The sequence below is a fragment of the Vicugna pacos genome, chromosome 16 (genome assembly GCF_048564905.1).
Source record: "Vicugna pacos chromosome 16, VicPac4, whole genome shotgun sequence".
Lineage (NCBI taxonomy): Eukaryota > Metazoa > Chordata > Mammalia > Artiodactyla > Camelidae > Vicugna > Vicugna pacos.
Window position 1 is genome coordinate 57,800,750 of NC_133002.1, and position 16,568 is coordinate 57,817,317.

General features: G+C 47.2%; 1 protein-coding gene across 1 annotated transcript; it reads left to right on the plus strand.

The window, feature by feature from the left end:
• The first annotated feature begins 64 nt into the window (after positions 1-64).
• KCTD2 (potassium channel tetramerization domain containing 2) lies at positions 65-14,156 on the plus strand. The gene is made up of 6 exons (XM_031685729.2): positions 65-467; positions 2,032-2,140; positions 3,978-4,069; positions 8,426-8,521; positions 10,403-10,528; positions 11,309-14,156. The coding sequence occupies exons 1-6, from the start codon at positions 129-131 to the stop codon at positions 11,336-11,338; spliced, it is 792 nt and encodes a 263-aa protein (XP_031541589.1). The 5' UTR covers positions 65-128; the 3' UTR covers positions 11,339-14,156.
• The last annotated feature ends 2,412 nt before the right edge of the window (positions 14,157-16,568 follow it).

Here is a 16,568-nt window from a genome sequence, read left to right on the forward strand (position 1 = left end):
GCTGGTTGGGGGCGCTCCCGTCCCTCCCCCCCGGGCCCCACCCCCGCCGATGGGCTGGCCCGGCTCTCCCTGCCGAGAGATGGGCCGGCCCGGCGGCGCGCGGGCAGCGGCGGCGGCGGCGGCCCAAGATGGCGGAGCTGCAGCTGGACCCGGCGATGGCGGGGCTGGGAGGGGGTGGCGGGAGCGGGCTAGGCGAAGGGGGCGGCCCAGGCCGCGGTCCCCCGAGCCCTCGCCCCACTGGCCCTACGCTCCGCGGGCTCGGCCGCCCGCCCACCGCCACCGCGCAGCCGCTGGAGCCGGGTCCCGGACCGCCCGAGCGGGCAGGGGGCGGCGGGGCTGCCCGCTGGGTCCGGCTGAACGTGGGCGGCACCTACTTCGTGACCACCAGGCAGACGCTAGGCCGGGAGCCCAAGTCTTTTCTCTGCCGCCTCTGCTGCCAGGAGGACCCGGAGCTGGACTCAGACAAGGTGCGCCCCGCCCTTGGGCGCGCCCCCGGCCTTCGGACCCCCTACTTCCTCCTAGGCTTTTCCCCAGATTCCTGCGACACGCTTCTCACCGGCGGGCACCGCGGGCTGGGGCCCCCTCCTCCTCTTTCCCCTCCAGACGAACTCTGGGGGCTATTCTCCCCCATTCTCAGGCTCACCAAGGCTTTCTCTCTGACCCCGCCCTTCGTTCTCAGCGGCTTCCTTGCCCACCCTCACCCTCTACAACGCACTCCACACCTCTTCTTCGTGTTCCTCTCTGCGTCTCTCATCCCAGCCCCTCGGGTCTGGATGAGTTTTTCCCTGGCTCCTTGTCAGCCCCTCACCGCCTGTGCCAGATGCATCCAGAACTGGGTCAGGGCGAGCTAAGACATCTTTGTAGCTTTCTCAGACTTCTTCTCGGACCGCTTTGCCAAGTTGGGTGAAAGCCTGGGTCTGATGACGGCTTTGACAGCTGCAGGAAATGCTTCTCATGGTATCACACTTCTTTTCCTGCGCTCCTGGTCCCTGAGCTCATATCTGGTAACTGTCACTGTTTTAGGTTCGTATTTGAGATCCAGTACATTCCTTGGAAATAGGTTATCATTTGCCGGTGCAAACCTAAGCTGACCCGTTAAGACCAGAGAAAATGAAGACCTAAAAGTGCCCTTGGGCAGGATGCATGGCTGCTAACCAAAGAGTTGAGAGGTGACAAGACACTTAACCCATTTCCAGTTTGAGCTGTTGCTTGAATTTTTTTTTAACTTTACATATTCATCTTTTAGTTTCCAACTTAGAGGCACTGACCATTGCTTACACCACATTATATCCCATATAGCACTCAGCTGTTACCTTGCAACAGAATTGGGGGTGGGTAAACATTGGTCAATTCTATTTATTCATCTACCTTTCCTGTAATAAACCTGTCCTGCCCTAACTGTAAAGAGTTTCCAAAACCCTTGCTTATAAAGAAACTATTTTTATCTATCCTAAATCTTCCTTGTTGCAGTTGAAGCCAGTTTCTTCTTGTTCCTTTTACTGTAAAGATGAGTAGGATTAAAACTGCTCAGAGCCAAGTCCTGGCAGTGCCAAGCTTCCTTTGAGCACAGAGCTGGGGTGTGTGAATTACAGCTGCCAGTGCAGACTCCCACTGAAGTTGGCCCTGAGCTCAAGAGCATTGCCAGCTAAACAGAGGTTTTCTTAGAATTAGGAATGTGATTTGGGGACAATAGAGGAGTCAGAATGTCCATCTCAAGCAAAAATTTAGATCATGCAACTATGGCATTTTCTTCCTCCGTTTCTTTAAGACGAACATCCCAAAAGAAGAATGTTGGTAATTGTGTCCAAGTAAAGACTTTAGAAGTTCAAGTTACCACCTAAATGTACATTTGTCACCCTCCCTGAAATGATCTTAAAGTACAAGATACCTAAAGGTGGCCCTTTTGCCAATAGTTTGTTATAAACATCTAGCAAAACTTGTCCTCTCACTGGTGAATTGTGACAGAGTTTGAAATGCTGCCCTGATTTAGTCTGAAAGCTCAGCAGTGATACCCTTATGTTTGGTTGGCAGGACGAGACAGGGGCCTATCTGATTGACAGGGACCCCACCTACTTCGGTCCTATCCTCAACTACCTCCGCCATGGGAAACTCATCATCACGAAGGAGTTGGCAGAAGAAGGTAAGAACAGTGCTTGCATGGGCATTTTCAAAGTTCAGGTCCAGTCTTTAAAATCTGTTTCACAGATTTGAGTTTTTAAGCTTTTCATCCAGCTCATGTGCAAATGTAGCAAAGGTTTATGAAGGTAAGTAGGGAGCCTCCAGTTACCTACTCTGGTCTGAGGGGGTCTAGAAGGAGCCCCATTGGGCCCTCTTCAGCCTCTTTCATGAGAAGGAGGAGAACTCAGTTTTGGAAATAGCCTCCAGAGTTTTCTCTGAACCTGCAGAATTGTCAGGATCCCATTTTACATTTAGTTATTACTAGCAGTGAATGTCTACAGCCTGGAGCAGCAAATCTCTGACACATATTTATCTTTTCAATTTTAGTTTGAACTTGCAGCTATAAGAAAAATAATAAAGGCTTGGCCTCATTTCTTGTAGGACTGGTCTCATGCTTCCTTGTAAATTTTTGCAGCTGACCTAATTCATCGTCCGGCCCATTGTCAGGTGCATCGTTAGTTGACTCATCTTTTTGGTTTGTAGGGCATTTGGACGTCAGTGGGTCTAGACATCTTTCTGAAAGGCTATCGTGGTCTCACTGAGGCATTCAGTTGAAGATTGAATGGGTCCTGTCCCTAAATCCAGGACACCCTGATCTGGGAGCTTTAACTCTGTGTAAGAAAGCTGTAATGGCTGTGCTAGTTAATGAAGTGGCTGCAGAACACTGCTGTTTCAACCAGTCAAAAGAAGAATCACCTCCCCCCAATTTTAATGCCCCCCCATCTTTTTTTACATTTCAAATGCATACAAAGTAATGGGATTAGTACAATAAGTTCCATTTACCCAGCATCCAGCTTCTTCAACAATTACCAACTCATGGATAGTCTTGTTTCTTGAAAATAGGACTCTTAAGCATCTTTTCTAATGCCGTTAAAAACAAAAATTATTTTGAAATAATTTCAAACTTAGAGAAAAGGGCAAGAATAGTACAAAGAACTCATTTTATGCAGGTTCACCAATTTTTAACATTTTTTAGTCATGTTTGCATTGTCATTCATTTATCCTCTCTCCTCCTCCTCCCTATTCTTCCTCTTCCCTTTCTGCAGTTTTCATTTCTGGACTATTTGAGACTAGATTACAGACTTCACCCCTTAATGCTTCAGTGTATATTTTCCAAGAACAAGGGCATTTTCTCATGTAACCACAGTATAGTTATCAAATTCCAGAAATTTAATATTGATAAATACTGTGTAGCTTGTATTCTGATTTTGTCGATTGTTCCAATAAAGGTCTTTATAGCAGATTTTTTCCCTGGTACAGGATCCCACACCCCATCTAGTTGTCCTGTCTCAGGATTGATTGATTTTTGTTTAGTGTGGGATTCTTTCAGTGACTGCCTTTTATACTGTTCACATAATCAGCATCTTAGTGTATTTGGTTCTCATAAATTTGCACACACACACACACCCTTTTGGTCATTTTTAGGACAAACTGGGTAAAAATTGCAAGCTCAAGAGTTGTCTAAAGGGACTAGTTCCAGGGACCTAGTGACACCTGGTAAAGGTGTCCTGCAGCTAATGGACAGGTGCAGGGAGAGCTGGGGGGAAGGTGCCAGGTGGGAAGCTGCAGGGATATAACGGGGTAAGCAGAGCAGACCTTTGTGCTTCATTCACTCACATTGGGAAAAAGGTCATGGGTAACACACCAAACAGCAAAGAAAGTTTCCCGGGCTGAAAAGAGAAAGACTAGACTTACATTTGAAAAAATGTAGCTTGTTAGCAAGCCTGTCAACTCCAGCCTCTTCCTGCTGTGTTAGGGGAACTGGCACACATCTGACTGCATGTTGGTTCCCATTTTAGGTGTGTTGGAAGAAGCCGAGTTTTACAACATCGCATCTCTTGTGCGGCTGGTTAAGGAAAGGATACGGGACAACGAGAACAGAACTTCACAGGTGATGGGTTCAGGGGAAAGTATCTCAAGAGCCTCTCTTTGTCCACGCGTCTGGGTGTGATTTGAAGTGGGTGATGTGTTGGGCGAGAGCCCTGCCTCTCCCCTTAACGCAGAGGGCTGTGTGGAACACTGCCTGTCTGCCTGCCAGACAGCCAGCGATACTCTGCCAGACTCGTTCAGAACAAGGAAATAAGAGAAGAAGAAAATCACATGGAAAATGAAACAGCCCCTTGTCCCTTTAGAAGAACAGGAGATTGTGGCTGCTCACCAGCCGGCAGTGGGAGGAGCCACAGCAGTTTAGGTTCAAAGCCTGTTCTTTCCAACAAAGCGTCTGTCTGGGAGATGTCCACACGGAGGCCAGATGAGGTCTTGCTTCCGCCTTTTGGCTTCTCTGTTAACCAGCCTTTAGCGTGTGACCATGTTACATCCAGCTCCTGAGAGCTGCTTAAAACCAGTCTCATGGCAGAGACTTTAGAAGCAGCTTATGTATGAATCATGCTTCTAAGAAAATAATACCAAGCTTCTCTTTTTATTATAGAGTCTGGATTTTTATGTTAACCGAGTAGATACAGTAACAAAAATCAAACACAGAATTTGCCATCTAAAGGTTGAAGGTTTAGCTCAAGTGATAGAGTGAATGCTTAGCACGCACAAGATCGTGGGTTCAATTCCCAGTACCTCCTCCGAAAAATAAATAACTAAACCTAATTACCTTCCCTCCAAAAGATAAAAAAAAAAAATTAAAGAAAAACAAAAACCAAAAGAAAACAATGATTAGTCGTGCAATAAGTATCCTGGTTTAGAAAAAAAAATTGCCACCTAGCTTGAGAAGGGAAGGCAGTAAAGCACACTTAGCTTATTTCATGTCACATCGCCCATCCTGTGTCTTAAGTAAGTGGCCTCAATAGCTTCTGTTAGGCCCCTGTGATTCTGTGACTGATAGAAGAAGGTCCATGCCCTCAAGAGGCTTAAGGTCAAGCAGGAGAAACACTCTTTCATGTAGTTAGGCTTTATTGTAAGAAAGTTTGGCTGCAGTTAAGGGGGGGGCAGAGTGGAACTCTAGCTTGAAGGACCTCTTATCAGATGCTGGTGGTGGATGCTTTCTTGAGATCTAATCTAATGCAGTGTAGAATTTTCCTGCAAATAAGAAGAAGGCAATATGTTTCTTTTCAAAAGTAAAAAGTAATTCCTTGCCCTTCCTGTGTTAGACTTCATGTATCAAAACTTTTTGGCTCTGAATGAAATTATCTAGATAAATATCTGACACCCGTGATTAAAAATTAGCTCTCTTAGTCGTCTTATCTCCAGCACTTTGCAAAGGTGGAGAGAAGGACTTATTTAGTTCTCTTCCATCTGGTCAGTGGCTGAAAGCCTCCTTTTTAATGTTCAAAGATGAATTTGTGGTTAGTTTGCAGATTATATTATGAAATGTAATCTAGTGTCACCAGTCTCTTTGCCATCTCATGACATCTGTCACTATTACTGATATGTAATAGCCTAGATATTCTGAAAAGCTTGCCTTGTCCTCAGTTTTCCACATTTCAAAAAAAAAAACTTCTGATTGCTCAGTATAAATTTTGGTGGTACCGTAGATTATATAATTTGAAGTCATTCAAATCATGGTACCCGAACACTCAGCTTTTTGCCATAGCTAGTTCCTTGAGAGCATTGTAAGGTTTCTGTTTGATGACAGCAATTAAGTTAATTAGGCCTCTGGATTCTGAGGCTGGTGGTTTTATACCCAGTTGGAAGCTTTTTTACTCTAGGAATGTCAAGCCCCTCTTGATGTTAATTGATCTTTCCATCTGTCCTCTTTATTTAGTGAAACTCTGGGCATTGGATTTGATGTTGTTCAGGGATATCCTCTTTTGCCTTTGTCCCACGTGGCTGTAAGGCTGAGCGTGGATTTCTGTGACTGTCCCTTCATGCATATTGTCTCCTCTAACATGTCTGCACTGAAAGGAGGCACACCTGGCGGACGTTCCGGTGAAGCCCAAGATATGGAGCATCTACCACACCTTTTTTCAGTGCCTTCACATCTCTTTCAGATGTTTTCCACCACTCTGCTACTCTGGTAATACCTTTTGGCTAGGTGATTAATCTTGGTGCATTTGAGAGCACCAGTGGTTTACTTTGGAAGAGAAAACTAAAAGAGGCAGTGCAGTTATCTTAAATACCTGGGGCTTTGACAGCAGTGGCCGCTCTCAGCTCTTTTGTGATGCTCTGTGTCTGATAATACAGAACACCTGGTTGTTTCTGAAACGCATGGTTAAAGTAATTGAAATCGTCAGATTTGTCCTGTGTTGTTTTATATGGAAGGAGTTTGTTTTTTTTTTAACCTTAGTACCTTGTTTGGTAATAGCTGTACCACATTTAGAAGGACAAAGTATAGAAGAAAAAACAGTGTTGTCAGGCAGACCTGGGCTCAAGTCCTAGCCAGTCCACTTAATTGCTGTACAGTTTGCACAAGACACTGTGCTCTGAACACCAGTGTCAGACGTGTCCCACGTGTGGAAGGAAGCCAGCACCTGCCTTCCAGGACTGCCCTGAAGATTAGAGGAGAAGGGCGTCACCCTTGGGGCTTGTAGCACTCAGTAATCAGTAGCTGTTTTTATGCATCCCATATTTCTCAAGTTGCTCTAAAACTAGTTTTTCAGAAAGCTGAAGCCAACTTGCCCTATTGGAAAAATGCAAAGTTTTCATCATTCTTAAAGAAATAGCCCGTATTTTCTTAAAATCGTATTGAGCATAACTGACTCTTCTCTCCATGACTGGGCATCACTGTTATGAACCTGGGTTGCTGTTTGTGCCACATGCGCTTTGAGAGGGCGGTGGATGTGGGGCTGTTGGACCCAACACTGAGTGGCCCCAGATCGCTGAACACCGAGTCCCTCCATGAGCCTGCAGTTGTCCTGTGAATGGGAGCCTCCATCTGGCAAGTGTGCCTCCCCAGCCACCCCCACCCTCTCGTGACTGGCTTCTCGTCCCCTGTGGGCTACATCACAGGTTTGAGGACTTCTCTTGTGGGTAAAGTGTAGGGGCCTTAGTGATAAAGCTTTGGGGCACCCATTTTGGTTGCTCAGCCTTTTGGATTCTGGCTTATGTTCTAGAGAGTGGAGTCTGGCCAGCAAATGACGTCTCTCTGAATCTCTGACATCAACTGGGTGACTAAGAGATCAGTCCTCTTCTGACACTGACCACCCAGAATCAGCGTCAGACTGCTCAGGTCTCAGGGCTCTGTCCCACAGATGCCCTAACTTTAGACGCCAGTCACGAGTCCTAGGTCCCCAGGTTACTTGCTCTTCCGTCCAACTTGCCTGCAAATTCAAGGGTTCCCACAGTGCCCCCTTCACATTCAGTAATTTACCAGAATAACTGATAGAACTCAGGAAATGCTACACCTGCTATTATAGTTGATTATGAAAGATGCAAATGAACGGCCAGATGAAGGGATACATAGAGTGAGGTCCTAATGAGTCCTGAGGGCAGGAGCCTCCGTCTGTGTAGTTAGCATTCGCCACCCACCACCCACACAGCACATGGTTGTGTTTGTCAACTTGGAAGCTCCCTGAACCCCGTCACTTAGGGGTTTTTAAGGACTTTTCGTTAGGTAGGAAAGGTTGATTATATCATTGGCCTTTGGTGATGGAACTCAGTTTCCAGACCCTCTGGTGGGGCTGAAAGTTCTAACCCTCTAATCACAGGCTTGCTCTTTCTGGTGACCAGCTCATTAACAAACAAAAGACACTTCTGTCACTCAAGAGACTCCAAAGGTTTTGGGAGCTCTGTGCCAGGAACCAGGGACAAAGACCAAATGTTTGTTTTTTATCATACTATACTTCTGTAGTAGGAATATTACCGTTTAACACAGAAACACTTTGACTTCTGGGTAACACCAGCAGAAGGTAAAATAGCTTGAAAAGTTGTACATTATGGGACCCCAATTTACTGTATCATTCCCATAATAAATCACCCCGAATAAACCAAAATATGGTCTGCATTTCCAGCATGTGTCACCTATAATGACTTCAGGACAAAATGTGACTTTCTTGTCCTAAGTAATTTTACTCTTATTTTCTACTTTAGGAAATTTCTCACATAATTCATCCCTCCAAAGTTCAAGATTATTTTACTTACTGATTCATGTTCTTGGACCCTTTATTTTCTTTGTTTCCTTGGAAAAGTTTTTATTGAAAAACGACAGCAGCTTGTAAAGGAGACGGTGGGTGGCTGCCAAGGGAAAAAAAATGTGAAACTCCTTTCCAGTGTCTGTTCTCTTGAAGAGCTTCACTGAGGCAGCTGCAAACCGTTGTGTTCTTGAAAATCGTTCTTCACAGTCTTTCTGTGGTTGTCGCAGGGCCCCGTGAAGCATGTGTACAGGGTCCTGCAGTGCCAAGAAGAGGAGCTCACACAGATGGTGTCCACGATGTCTGATGGTTGGAAATTTGAACAGGTAATGTTTCTTAAGTGGTAGCAGCCCTGTATGTCAGCCTAGGAGTCCACACTCTTCCAAGTCATCATCTGTAGCCAGTTAACCATGCTAGGAGTTGGGTAGGGCTGGGTGTGATCCTCTTCAAAAACGGGAGCAAAGAGGGGCGAGGGTATAGCTCAAGCGGGAGAGCATGTGCTTAGCACACATGAGGTCCTGGGTTCAATCCCCAGTCTGCCGTCAAAAACAGACACACAAAAACTAATAATAAATAAGCAGACCTAATGACCTTCCCCGACACCCAAAAGAAAAAAGGGAAAAGAGAACCACCCCATGTGATTCTTTGCACAGTTGGACGTGGTGAGTGGGGAGAACTGAGAACAGCTTCGTAGCCAGAGTTTTGACTCAGTTGTGCCCAGAGGTTGCCAGCCAGCTTGTTTAGGCTTGAAAGTGCCTCTCTGGGATTTTTCTCTCCCCCCCTCAGAGGTATTCCTTCCAGAAGTGCTCTGTTGACACATCCTAGAATAAGCACGTAAAGAAGACTCGAGTTCAGCAGCAGCCCTCCCTTTGCTTACCCCGGGTCAGCGCCGCGCCATCCTGAGCGCATGCGCTGCCCTCCACACACAGCGCGGTGCGCGGGTGCGATGTGAAAGGCTCAGCCGTGGTCATTCCCTGTCAGTCGTTTTCTGTTCTTCATCTTTATGCTCACGATCGAGGCATCAGAACAAAGGGTCTGAGAGCGGGATTTTACTGCTTTCTTCCATTAGATGGCAGAATTGTTCATCTGTTGTCTTCAAGACATGGGGAGGCTGAGCATGAATAGGGTGACTGTCCTATAAATTGAGTGAATCATGCCTGTTTTTATGTAGAGTTGAAGAGGTCAGTTGAACTGTCACCATGAGGTTACCTTCTTAAATAAAAGTTGCTCTCTGTGCTCACAGTATTATGTTACAGATCAAACAGACAGGTTTCTCTGTCTTCAGAGCCGACACTGGATGACTCCACACAGAATCAGCTCTGTTCGTGTCGGCCCAGTTCTTGTTCAGGTGTCGGTTGCAAAATGCTGCCATACTTCCACTCCAGAAGTTATTTTCCCTGGTGCAAAGTTTTAAGCAAAGGATATTTTAAAAACTTTAAGTATTCTTTGTGAAACTAATGAATAACTTTTTTTTTTTTCAACTTATGAATGTCCTGTGGGAGGACGCGGTGTGCTCCCACTGACTCCATTACATGGATGAGGAAGTTAAGGTGCAGGAAGACTGAGGTGTCCGCAGCCTGGTCATAGGGCAACTCGGTCGTGGTCTCCCGACATGAGGCCTTACAGACTTGCCGGATGACCTCACCCTCCAGCTCAGAGTCTCCTTCTGCGTGTGGATTTCCTACTTAGACGAGATCTTGAATTCAATTTTCCAAAAAGATTAGAAGTACCAGCAGCATTTGACCTATGGTAGCTCTTCAGGGACTTGCTTGGTGCTTCCCAGAGCCTCCCGAGTGCTGGCCTCCTAGCTAGGACTTCTGCCTAAAGATGAGCCAGCTCTTTGTAGGTGTTCTGGCTGAAACAGGTGTCTATTTTCATTCACAGAAACATTCTGTTTCCCCTCAGCATTTGCCTGAGAGAAGGTGATCGTGGTAATCCTGGCTGCTGCCTTTAGCCTTGTTTCAAGTGCCTGGGCAAGGGAGACAGGTCCAGAACTCACACTTTTCTTCTTCGGGGAAACCTTGTCCATGACGCCCTGATGAGTGAGTGGGATCCCGTTATCCCCCAAGGCTGTGAAGGGTCCAGAGACTTCTTCATCCTTTGAGAAGCAAAACTACAAATTTCAATCAGGAGGAGGGCTTGGTTTGTGTGACACTTTAGTATTTTGAGATACCATTTGTGTGTTCACCATATTCTCGTTTTATCAGCTAATCAGCATCGGATCTTCCTATAACTATGGAAATGAGGACCAGGCAGAATTCCTCTGTGTTGTCTCCAGAGAACTAAATAATTCTACCAATGGTATCGTCATAGAGCCGAGTGAAAAGGCAAAGGTAAGTCACTTCGCCTGAATTTTGTCTCCGACTGTTCCCAGCCCCTGCACGGGCCTTGCCTGAACTTTTGCTCGCTGTTTCTTCCCTTTCCTTTTCAAGCCAGCTTTACATTTCCCCTTCATTTTGGCCTTTTGACTGTTGTAATTGAATTCAGGATTTTTGGAGCAATGACAGGTTTTCACTTAGGACACGTGAACTGAAATAGGGCAGTCTCGTCCCAGCCCCTGTCAAATCAATGAAACAGAAAAGCTTATGGCCACTAATTACTATAAGGTGAGGATTCTGAAACTGAAAATCAGAAAGTATTTTGCCTTTATTTTTTGAAATTGTTCTCTTTTTTTGCTACCTCAAGAGAAAAGATATTTGGTTACCTTTGTGATTCCCCCCTTGCCCCCTTAAGTTACTGGAAAATTTCTGTACACTGTTACCTTTTCTTCTTCCACTGTGCTCCCTCATACACACACACCCACACATGCTTCTAAATCATCAGTATGTGATGAGCTTGAACCGTGTCCTTCAGCATGGGCGAAGTGGTCCAGCAGCACATAAACTTCAGGCCCAGCCACTTTCAGCAAGAGTTTTTTGCAACTGAAGTGCTTCAGGGGAGGTTACCCTGCTTCCTGGGGTAACAGGGATTGTTGTGCTGCTCGGTGGGGTCCAGTGGAAAGCAGCTCCGAATCTCTTTCTGTTCCCTCAGCAGTCTGGTAAGCAACCCCAGCCTAAACACGGTCTGCATCCAGGGTCCAAGCCTCAGGCCTCTCCCCCACCTTCCCCTTCCAGATTCTTCAGGAGAGAGGATCTCGGATGTAAACTCCAGAATACTAAATTGTCAAGAGAGCAACACAGCAGAGCACCTCTGTGAAGTTAAATCTCGCTCCTGTACAGTAACCGAGCTACTGCGAAGCAAAGCTGAGCCTGGCCCCCCCAGTGGAGAAGTGTTCTGGTCAAAACCAAAGGAATCCCACCCCCACCCACAGGAACCTGAAGACACGCAGCTCCTGGCTGCAGAATACCTTCTCAGAAACCTGCTTTTGTTTTCTTAGCCAGTGTTATAAAAATCTTTACAAGAGCAGCTGGGTTGGGTTCCCAGTTGGAGCCCTTCTGGGGATCTGGGAGAGGGGAAGAGGAAGGCCCAGCTCCTTGCACATGCTGTACTTCAAGGAGGCTGGAGTGGACAAAAGAGACTGTCCCTGAGCCGTGCCATGTTTTCACCTGAGTGTGCCACGTTGAATGTTGCAGCCGCTTTGTAACACCATCTTTTTCCTCCTGTGCACCCCCAAATAATGCAGCAGATGCAAAGGATTCTAGTTTCAGTTGCTTGAATTGAGGTTTGGATAAAGGATACAGTTGCCAGAGTACTCCACATTCCTATGAGCAAAGCCTCCTTGAGGAGGGGGAGGATGGGGTGTCCTTGGTTGTGGTTGGAGATTGGGGGTGGCAGCTCTGGATTCAGGGCACCCAGCTGCTACCATGTTCAGCTTTGCCTCATTTGTCTCCAGCAGCCTGGACCCTCCAGATGGCTTGCTTTCTCCCTGAGAAGAGGTTCGAGGCAGGCAGCATCCTGCACTGAATCAGGCAGGCAGGCAGACAGGAGCTTTAGGTCATTGGTGTAACTGCTTCTGCAGCCTTTTCTTGCCCTCCTTTGGCCCATCTTCCTTCCCTGACTTTTTAAACTCGGCCGAGGATAAAGGGACTTTGGACCCTCTGTTGATCGCTTGGGGTAGGGACAGCTGTTTCTTTGAAAGTTGCCAAATATGTTATGTTGTAGTATCCAAAAGTGTTGTCATTTCTGTGATCGTCCCTTGGAAATGGCCTTGACCGGAAGCGTGACATTTGTTTATGTGTCTTCCTGACTTCTAACCTTGGCAGGCCTGCGTTGCCGCAGTGTCAGTGACCCCACACCATCCCCCGCAGTGTGTGTGCGTTTGCTGGGCGACCTGAGGATGCCTGCATCTCTGACCCCAGCCCTCACCGTCACTTCTTTCTGTGGAGTGCCAAGGAGCAAAGCCTCCTCAGAACTGGACCTGCTCTCTGGGCTTTTGCGTCTGGGTGAGCGGTCATGGAATGCCAAGGGGCCAGAGGATCCTTGTTTTTCCCCAGATGACTCTCATAGTGTGGCCAGTGGTCTGGAGCAGGGGACAGTGCCCCTGGGGGTTGCTCCATCCATAAATGCCCCCTCAAGCCCGTGGCTCCTGGGCACCTTAGGAGCTCAGGTTCATTCTCTCTGCTCCACAGCTCAGCTGCTCACTCGGTAGGTCTGGGGTCATAGTTTTTTGGAAATGACTATCGACTGTGGCAATTGTCTTTTGAGCCGACGACCTACTCCTGCCCAGATGACATAGCTCCTCTCCAGGGGTCTCACACTGACCTTAATCCTCTGTGTGTGGAGCAGGAGAGAAATGTGTGCACAGGGTGCCCGTGTACCAGTGTGAACGTGCGTGTCGGCCCTGCAGTCTGGCCAGTGCCCAAGACTTTTACAGCTGTGATGTTAGAGGCACCTCTACCTATGAAAAAAGCAGTTGCCCCTTCAGAAAGGTGACCGGCATCCATTCTGTCATCTTTCAGGAAAAAAAAAAAGTTTTGAGTGTGTCAAGGAAAAGCTGCTCTGACCAGAGCAGGACAGAGGATGATGGGTGAGGTGCTCTTTGGCCAATTTGAGTAAGTAACATCAGACTGAAAGGAGGAAAAGCAGCTTCATCCGGGACCTCGTGCCCAGTCAGATCTGCTTTCCTGGAGCTCGCCTTATACTCATCCTCTGGTCCATGCCAGTGGGGAGGAGCCAGGAGGGCTGCAGGGCAGCTGTGGGCCAGCCACCAGAATGCACTATGAGTTCCAGCGTGTTTCCTGGAGGTCCACAGTGGGCCCTGTGGAAAGACTGTGAGCCCCTTGCTGAGTGCTCTGAGAAACGGGCGGTCTCTGCTCTCCTAGAGGGCTTCTTTCACCAGGCTCCCCTCCTCATGGCAACCCGATGACGGTTTCAGTTGTTCCAGTGCTCCAGAAATCTGAGGAGGATTTGTTTCTTAAGGCTTCTGGAAAAGTATTGTACCCAAGCCCTTTATGAACCAAGTTGGTGTTTTTTCTTGGAAGCCTTCTCCCTCCAGGAGAGTCTGGCTGATAGCTCCAGAGAGAGGTCTGGCCATTGGCTTGGGGGTATCCCGTGACCAGTGACCCACACTTCCCAGCTGCCCAGTGCAGCCACGTGCAGAGCATCTCCCTGCCTCACTATCTGCCCAGGTCCGAGGCCGCAGGCGGTGCAGGCCAGGCCTGTGGAGCGGCCTGGCGTCTCCTAAGTGACGACACAGTAACACGCATCTGTCTTTTCCTCAGAGCCTGCCCTTTCTTGGCAGTGAGGCAGGGCCCAGCCTCCTCTGGAGTGACTCCATCTCTGTACAGTTGTTACTGATCTCAGGGGTGTCAGTGGGGTGCAGAGGAGGCAGGGACAGACAGATGCTGAGGGAATAGGGCTGAGAAGTCACCCGCACCCTCCAGCATGGCCTTTGACCCAGACCTTAGGGACCATGCCTGTCACTTGTGCGTGCCCTTTGTTGACCATTTGTGTGTTAAAGTCTGACATGCTGTGACCCTTTTTTTTTTTCCTGTCAATAAAGAGATGAAACAAAATTCTGAATCTTGAAACCTTTGGTGTATGTTTTCTAGTTCGGCAGCCTCCTTGGTTTCTGCTGTCACTATCTAGTGATGATTCTTCAGCTGTTCTCAGGAGATGAATTTCACTGCACCTTTTCTATTTTTCTAGCGGAGCTTCTTACAAAGTCCTCACTTCTGCTGTGATACTGCCCGAGGGGGTGCTGGGCCTTCTTCCTCCTGGCTTTCGTTTTACTGAATCTGAAAGGACCCAGAGAGTGTCAGGGAACAGATGGTGGGGACAGATGGGCTTCCCACAGGAGAGCCAGAAGGAGATGGGGAGAGGAGTATAAGATGGTTTTTAAGGGAAAAAATCCTCCTAGAAGAGAATCTATGCCCGTTTTCTCTGCAGGGAAGAGGATAAGTAAGAAGTAACGAGGATATGAGGTGAGAGTCAAGTAAGCAACAAGTGAAGTACTGAACACTAAGGCATCCTGCGGGGTGTAGGATCCTCAGAACGCGTTAGGCCGTCCCTCCCATAGGGTGCTTACGACATGGCGTGTACACCCAAAGTTAGTGAACAAGGTATGGGGCTATAACAGCTCCAACGAGAGGCGGAGAGCATGGCAGTTGCTAACAGGTGGAGAGAGGAAAGGGCCCAGGGGACAGGGGTGTCACAGCGGTAGTGATCACAGGACACAGTTATTGCTCCCAGAACTGGGAAGCAAAGGGAAGAGGCTCAGAGGAGGGGCCTTGGATTGGAGACACTGCCGTCTCGGAACTCGACGAGGCTGGTTCTGGGACAGTGGGAAACTGCCAACGAACCAGCTGCTGGAACCAGCCATTGCTGCCCGAGCGGAGCTGTGGTTTCTCTGGTACCAGGAAGGAGCACATCTCTTCTGTTTTTCCTCTAGCCTTGTAGTCTCTCTCAAGTTCCCTGCAGCAGCTTCCCAGCCCCAGCAGCACAGGGCAGCCTGGAGGGTGGGACGGGGCTGGGAGATAATTACCAGCTCTGCCACCTCTGTGGCCACTCAGCATCCATAAGCGTGCTTCTATGCACATTTGAACATCATGCAATGGTAAAAACAACTTTGTCTCCATGTAACAAGATACAGCTACTCTTTACACAAAGATGCTCTTAGCCTCCCCCCAACATGAGACCCTGTGCAAAAAGCCATTGTTCCCAGGTCTGAAAAACAGTCACATCTATTTCTGGGCTAGGTTAATTACTCCTCAAATTGGCTTGGTGAGTTAGACAACACCCAGTTCCTGATGGACAGCTCAGGCCACATGGTCACTTGATTTCCCATGGTTAGGTAGAAGGGGCTGTTTCTCAAAAGGGGAAGAGTTCTCTGTAAAAGGAGTCGTGGGTCTGTTCCAAAACCCTGGAGTTCTGCACGGTGATTCTCCCGTTGGGGCTTCCTGGCGGCTCCATACGGCATCGTTTACAACAGATCGTTTAAGTATCACTAAATCTGCTCAAAGTCCAGGTGGCAGCTCAGAGCTAAATTTCTAATGAGAATCATACCACGCAGAAAGGTTTTCATCAGTGAAGCTTTCCCCTGGGGTGAACTGGTGTTACTCTGTTAAGCCAGTTTAATTCCTTAGTTTTTTATACACTGCAAAATTGTTACAAAATTATATAAAATGTTGCAAAGTTTTCTTTCGGGGAGAGGAGGGGAGGTAATTAAGGTTATTTATTTATTTATTCATTTATTTTAATGGAGGTACTCGGGATTGAACCCAGAACCTCATGTATGCTAACCATGTGCTCTACCACTGAGCTATACTCTTCCCACTGTTGCAAATTTTTCTATTATCAGTTTTACTTTAAAATGTTTTCATTAAGATCATTGTTTTCTGTGATATCTTATGGTGGAAATTTAATTCAATTTAACCCAGATCTAGCTTTTTCCCTTGTGGGCTTTCTTTTATGGCTGTTACCTCCTCTGTGTTTATTTTCAAGTCAAATTTAGCAGCTCAAAATCTAAGTCTCATATTTAAATTTGAGTCTTTTTAACATGTCAGTTTTCTGTTAATTATTTCAAGCAAAACATTTACAAAATGGATAGACTAGTAGTTTGTATTTCTTAGCTTTCCTGTAAGAAAATTGTGAGAAAGTTCCCTTGGATAGTCTTGAGTTTCTTTATGTCTGAGTTTGGGCTATTGCTTCTACTCACATTTCATTCTGATAACCTTTGCACGTGCATCGTCTACACAGTTGGCAAATCAAAGAGCAAAACATCTTCAAAGCATACCCTACTTTGCACAATGATGATGGGTAGCCAATAAGCACATATTTGGGGTGGGGGAGGTTTTGAAAGGCTCCGCAGAGTTCTTGAACTAGACCCTGAAGTTGGGGAGGGGTGTGGTTTTGGGCAGGTGCGGAAGGATGGTTAGCCTGTGTTGCTCAGCTCTTTCACTTCTGGAAGGATTCAAGCAAACATCGACTTCTTTG

What these genes read in the sequence shown, in the direction of transcription:
- KCTD2 (XM_031685729.2), top strand. Translation starts at nt 129, where the DNA reads ATGGCGGAGCTGCAGCTGGACCCGGCGATGGCGGGGCTGGGAGGGGGT. An exon ending in ACGAGAACAGAACTTCACAG is followed by an intron (nt 4,070 to 8,425) that starts GTGATGGGTTCA and finishes TGGTTGTCGCAG; the next exon opens with GGCCCCGTGAAGCATGTGTA. An exon ending in AGCCGAGTGAAAAGGCAAAG is followed by an intron (nt 10,529 to 11,308) that starts GTAAGTCACTTC and finishes TTCCCCTTCCAG; the next exon opens with ATTCTTCAGGAGAGAGGATC.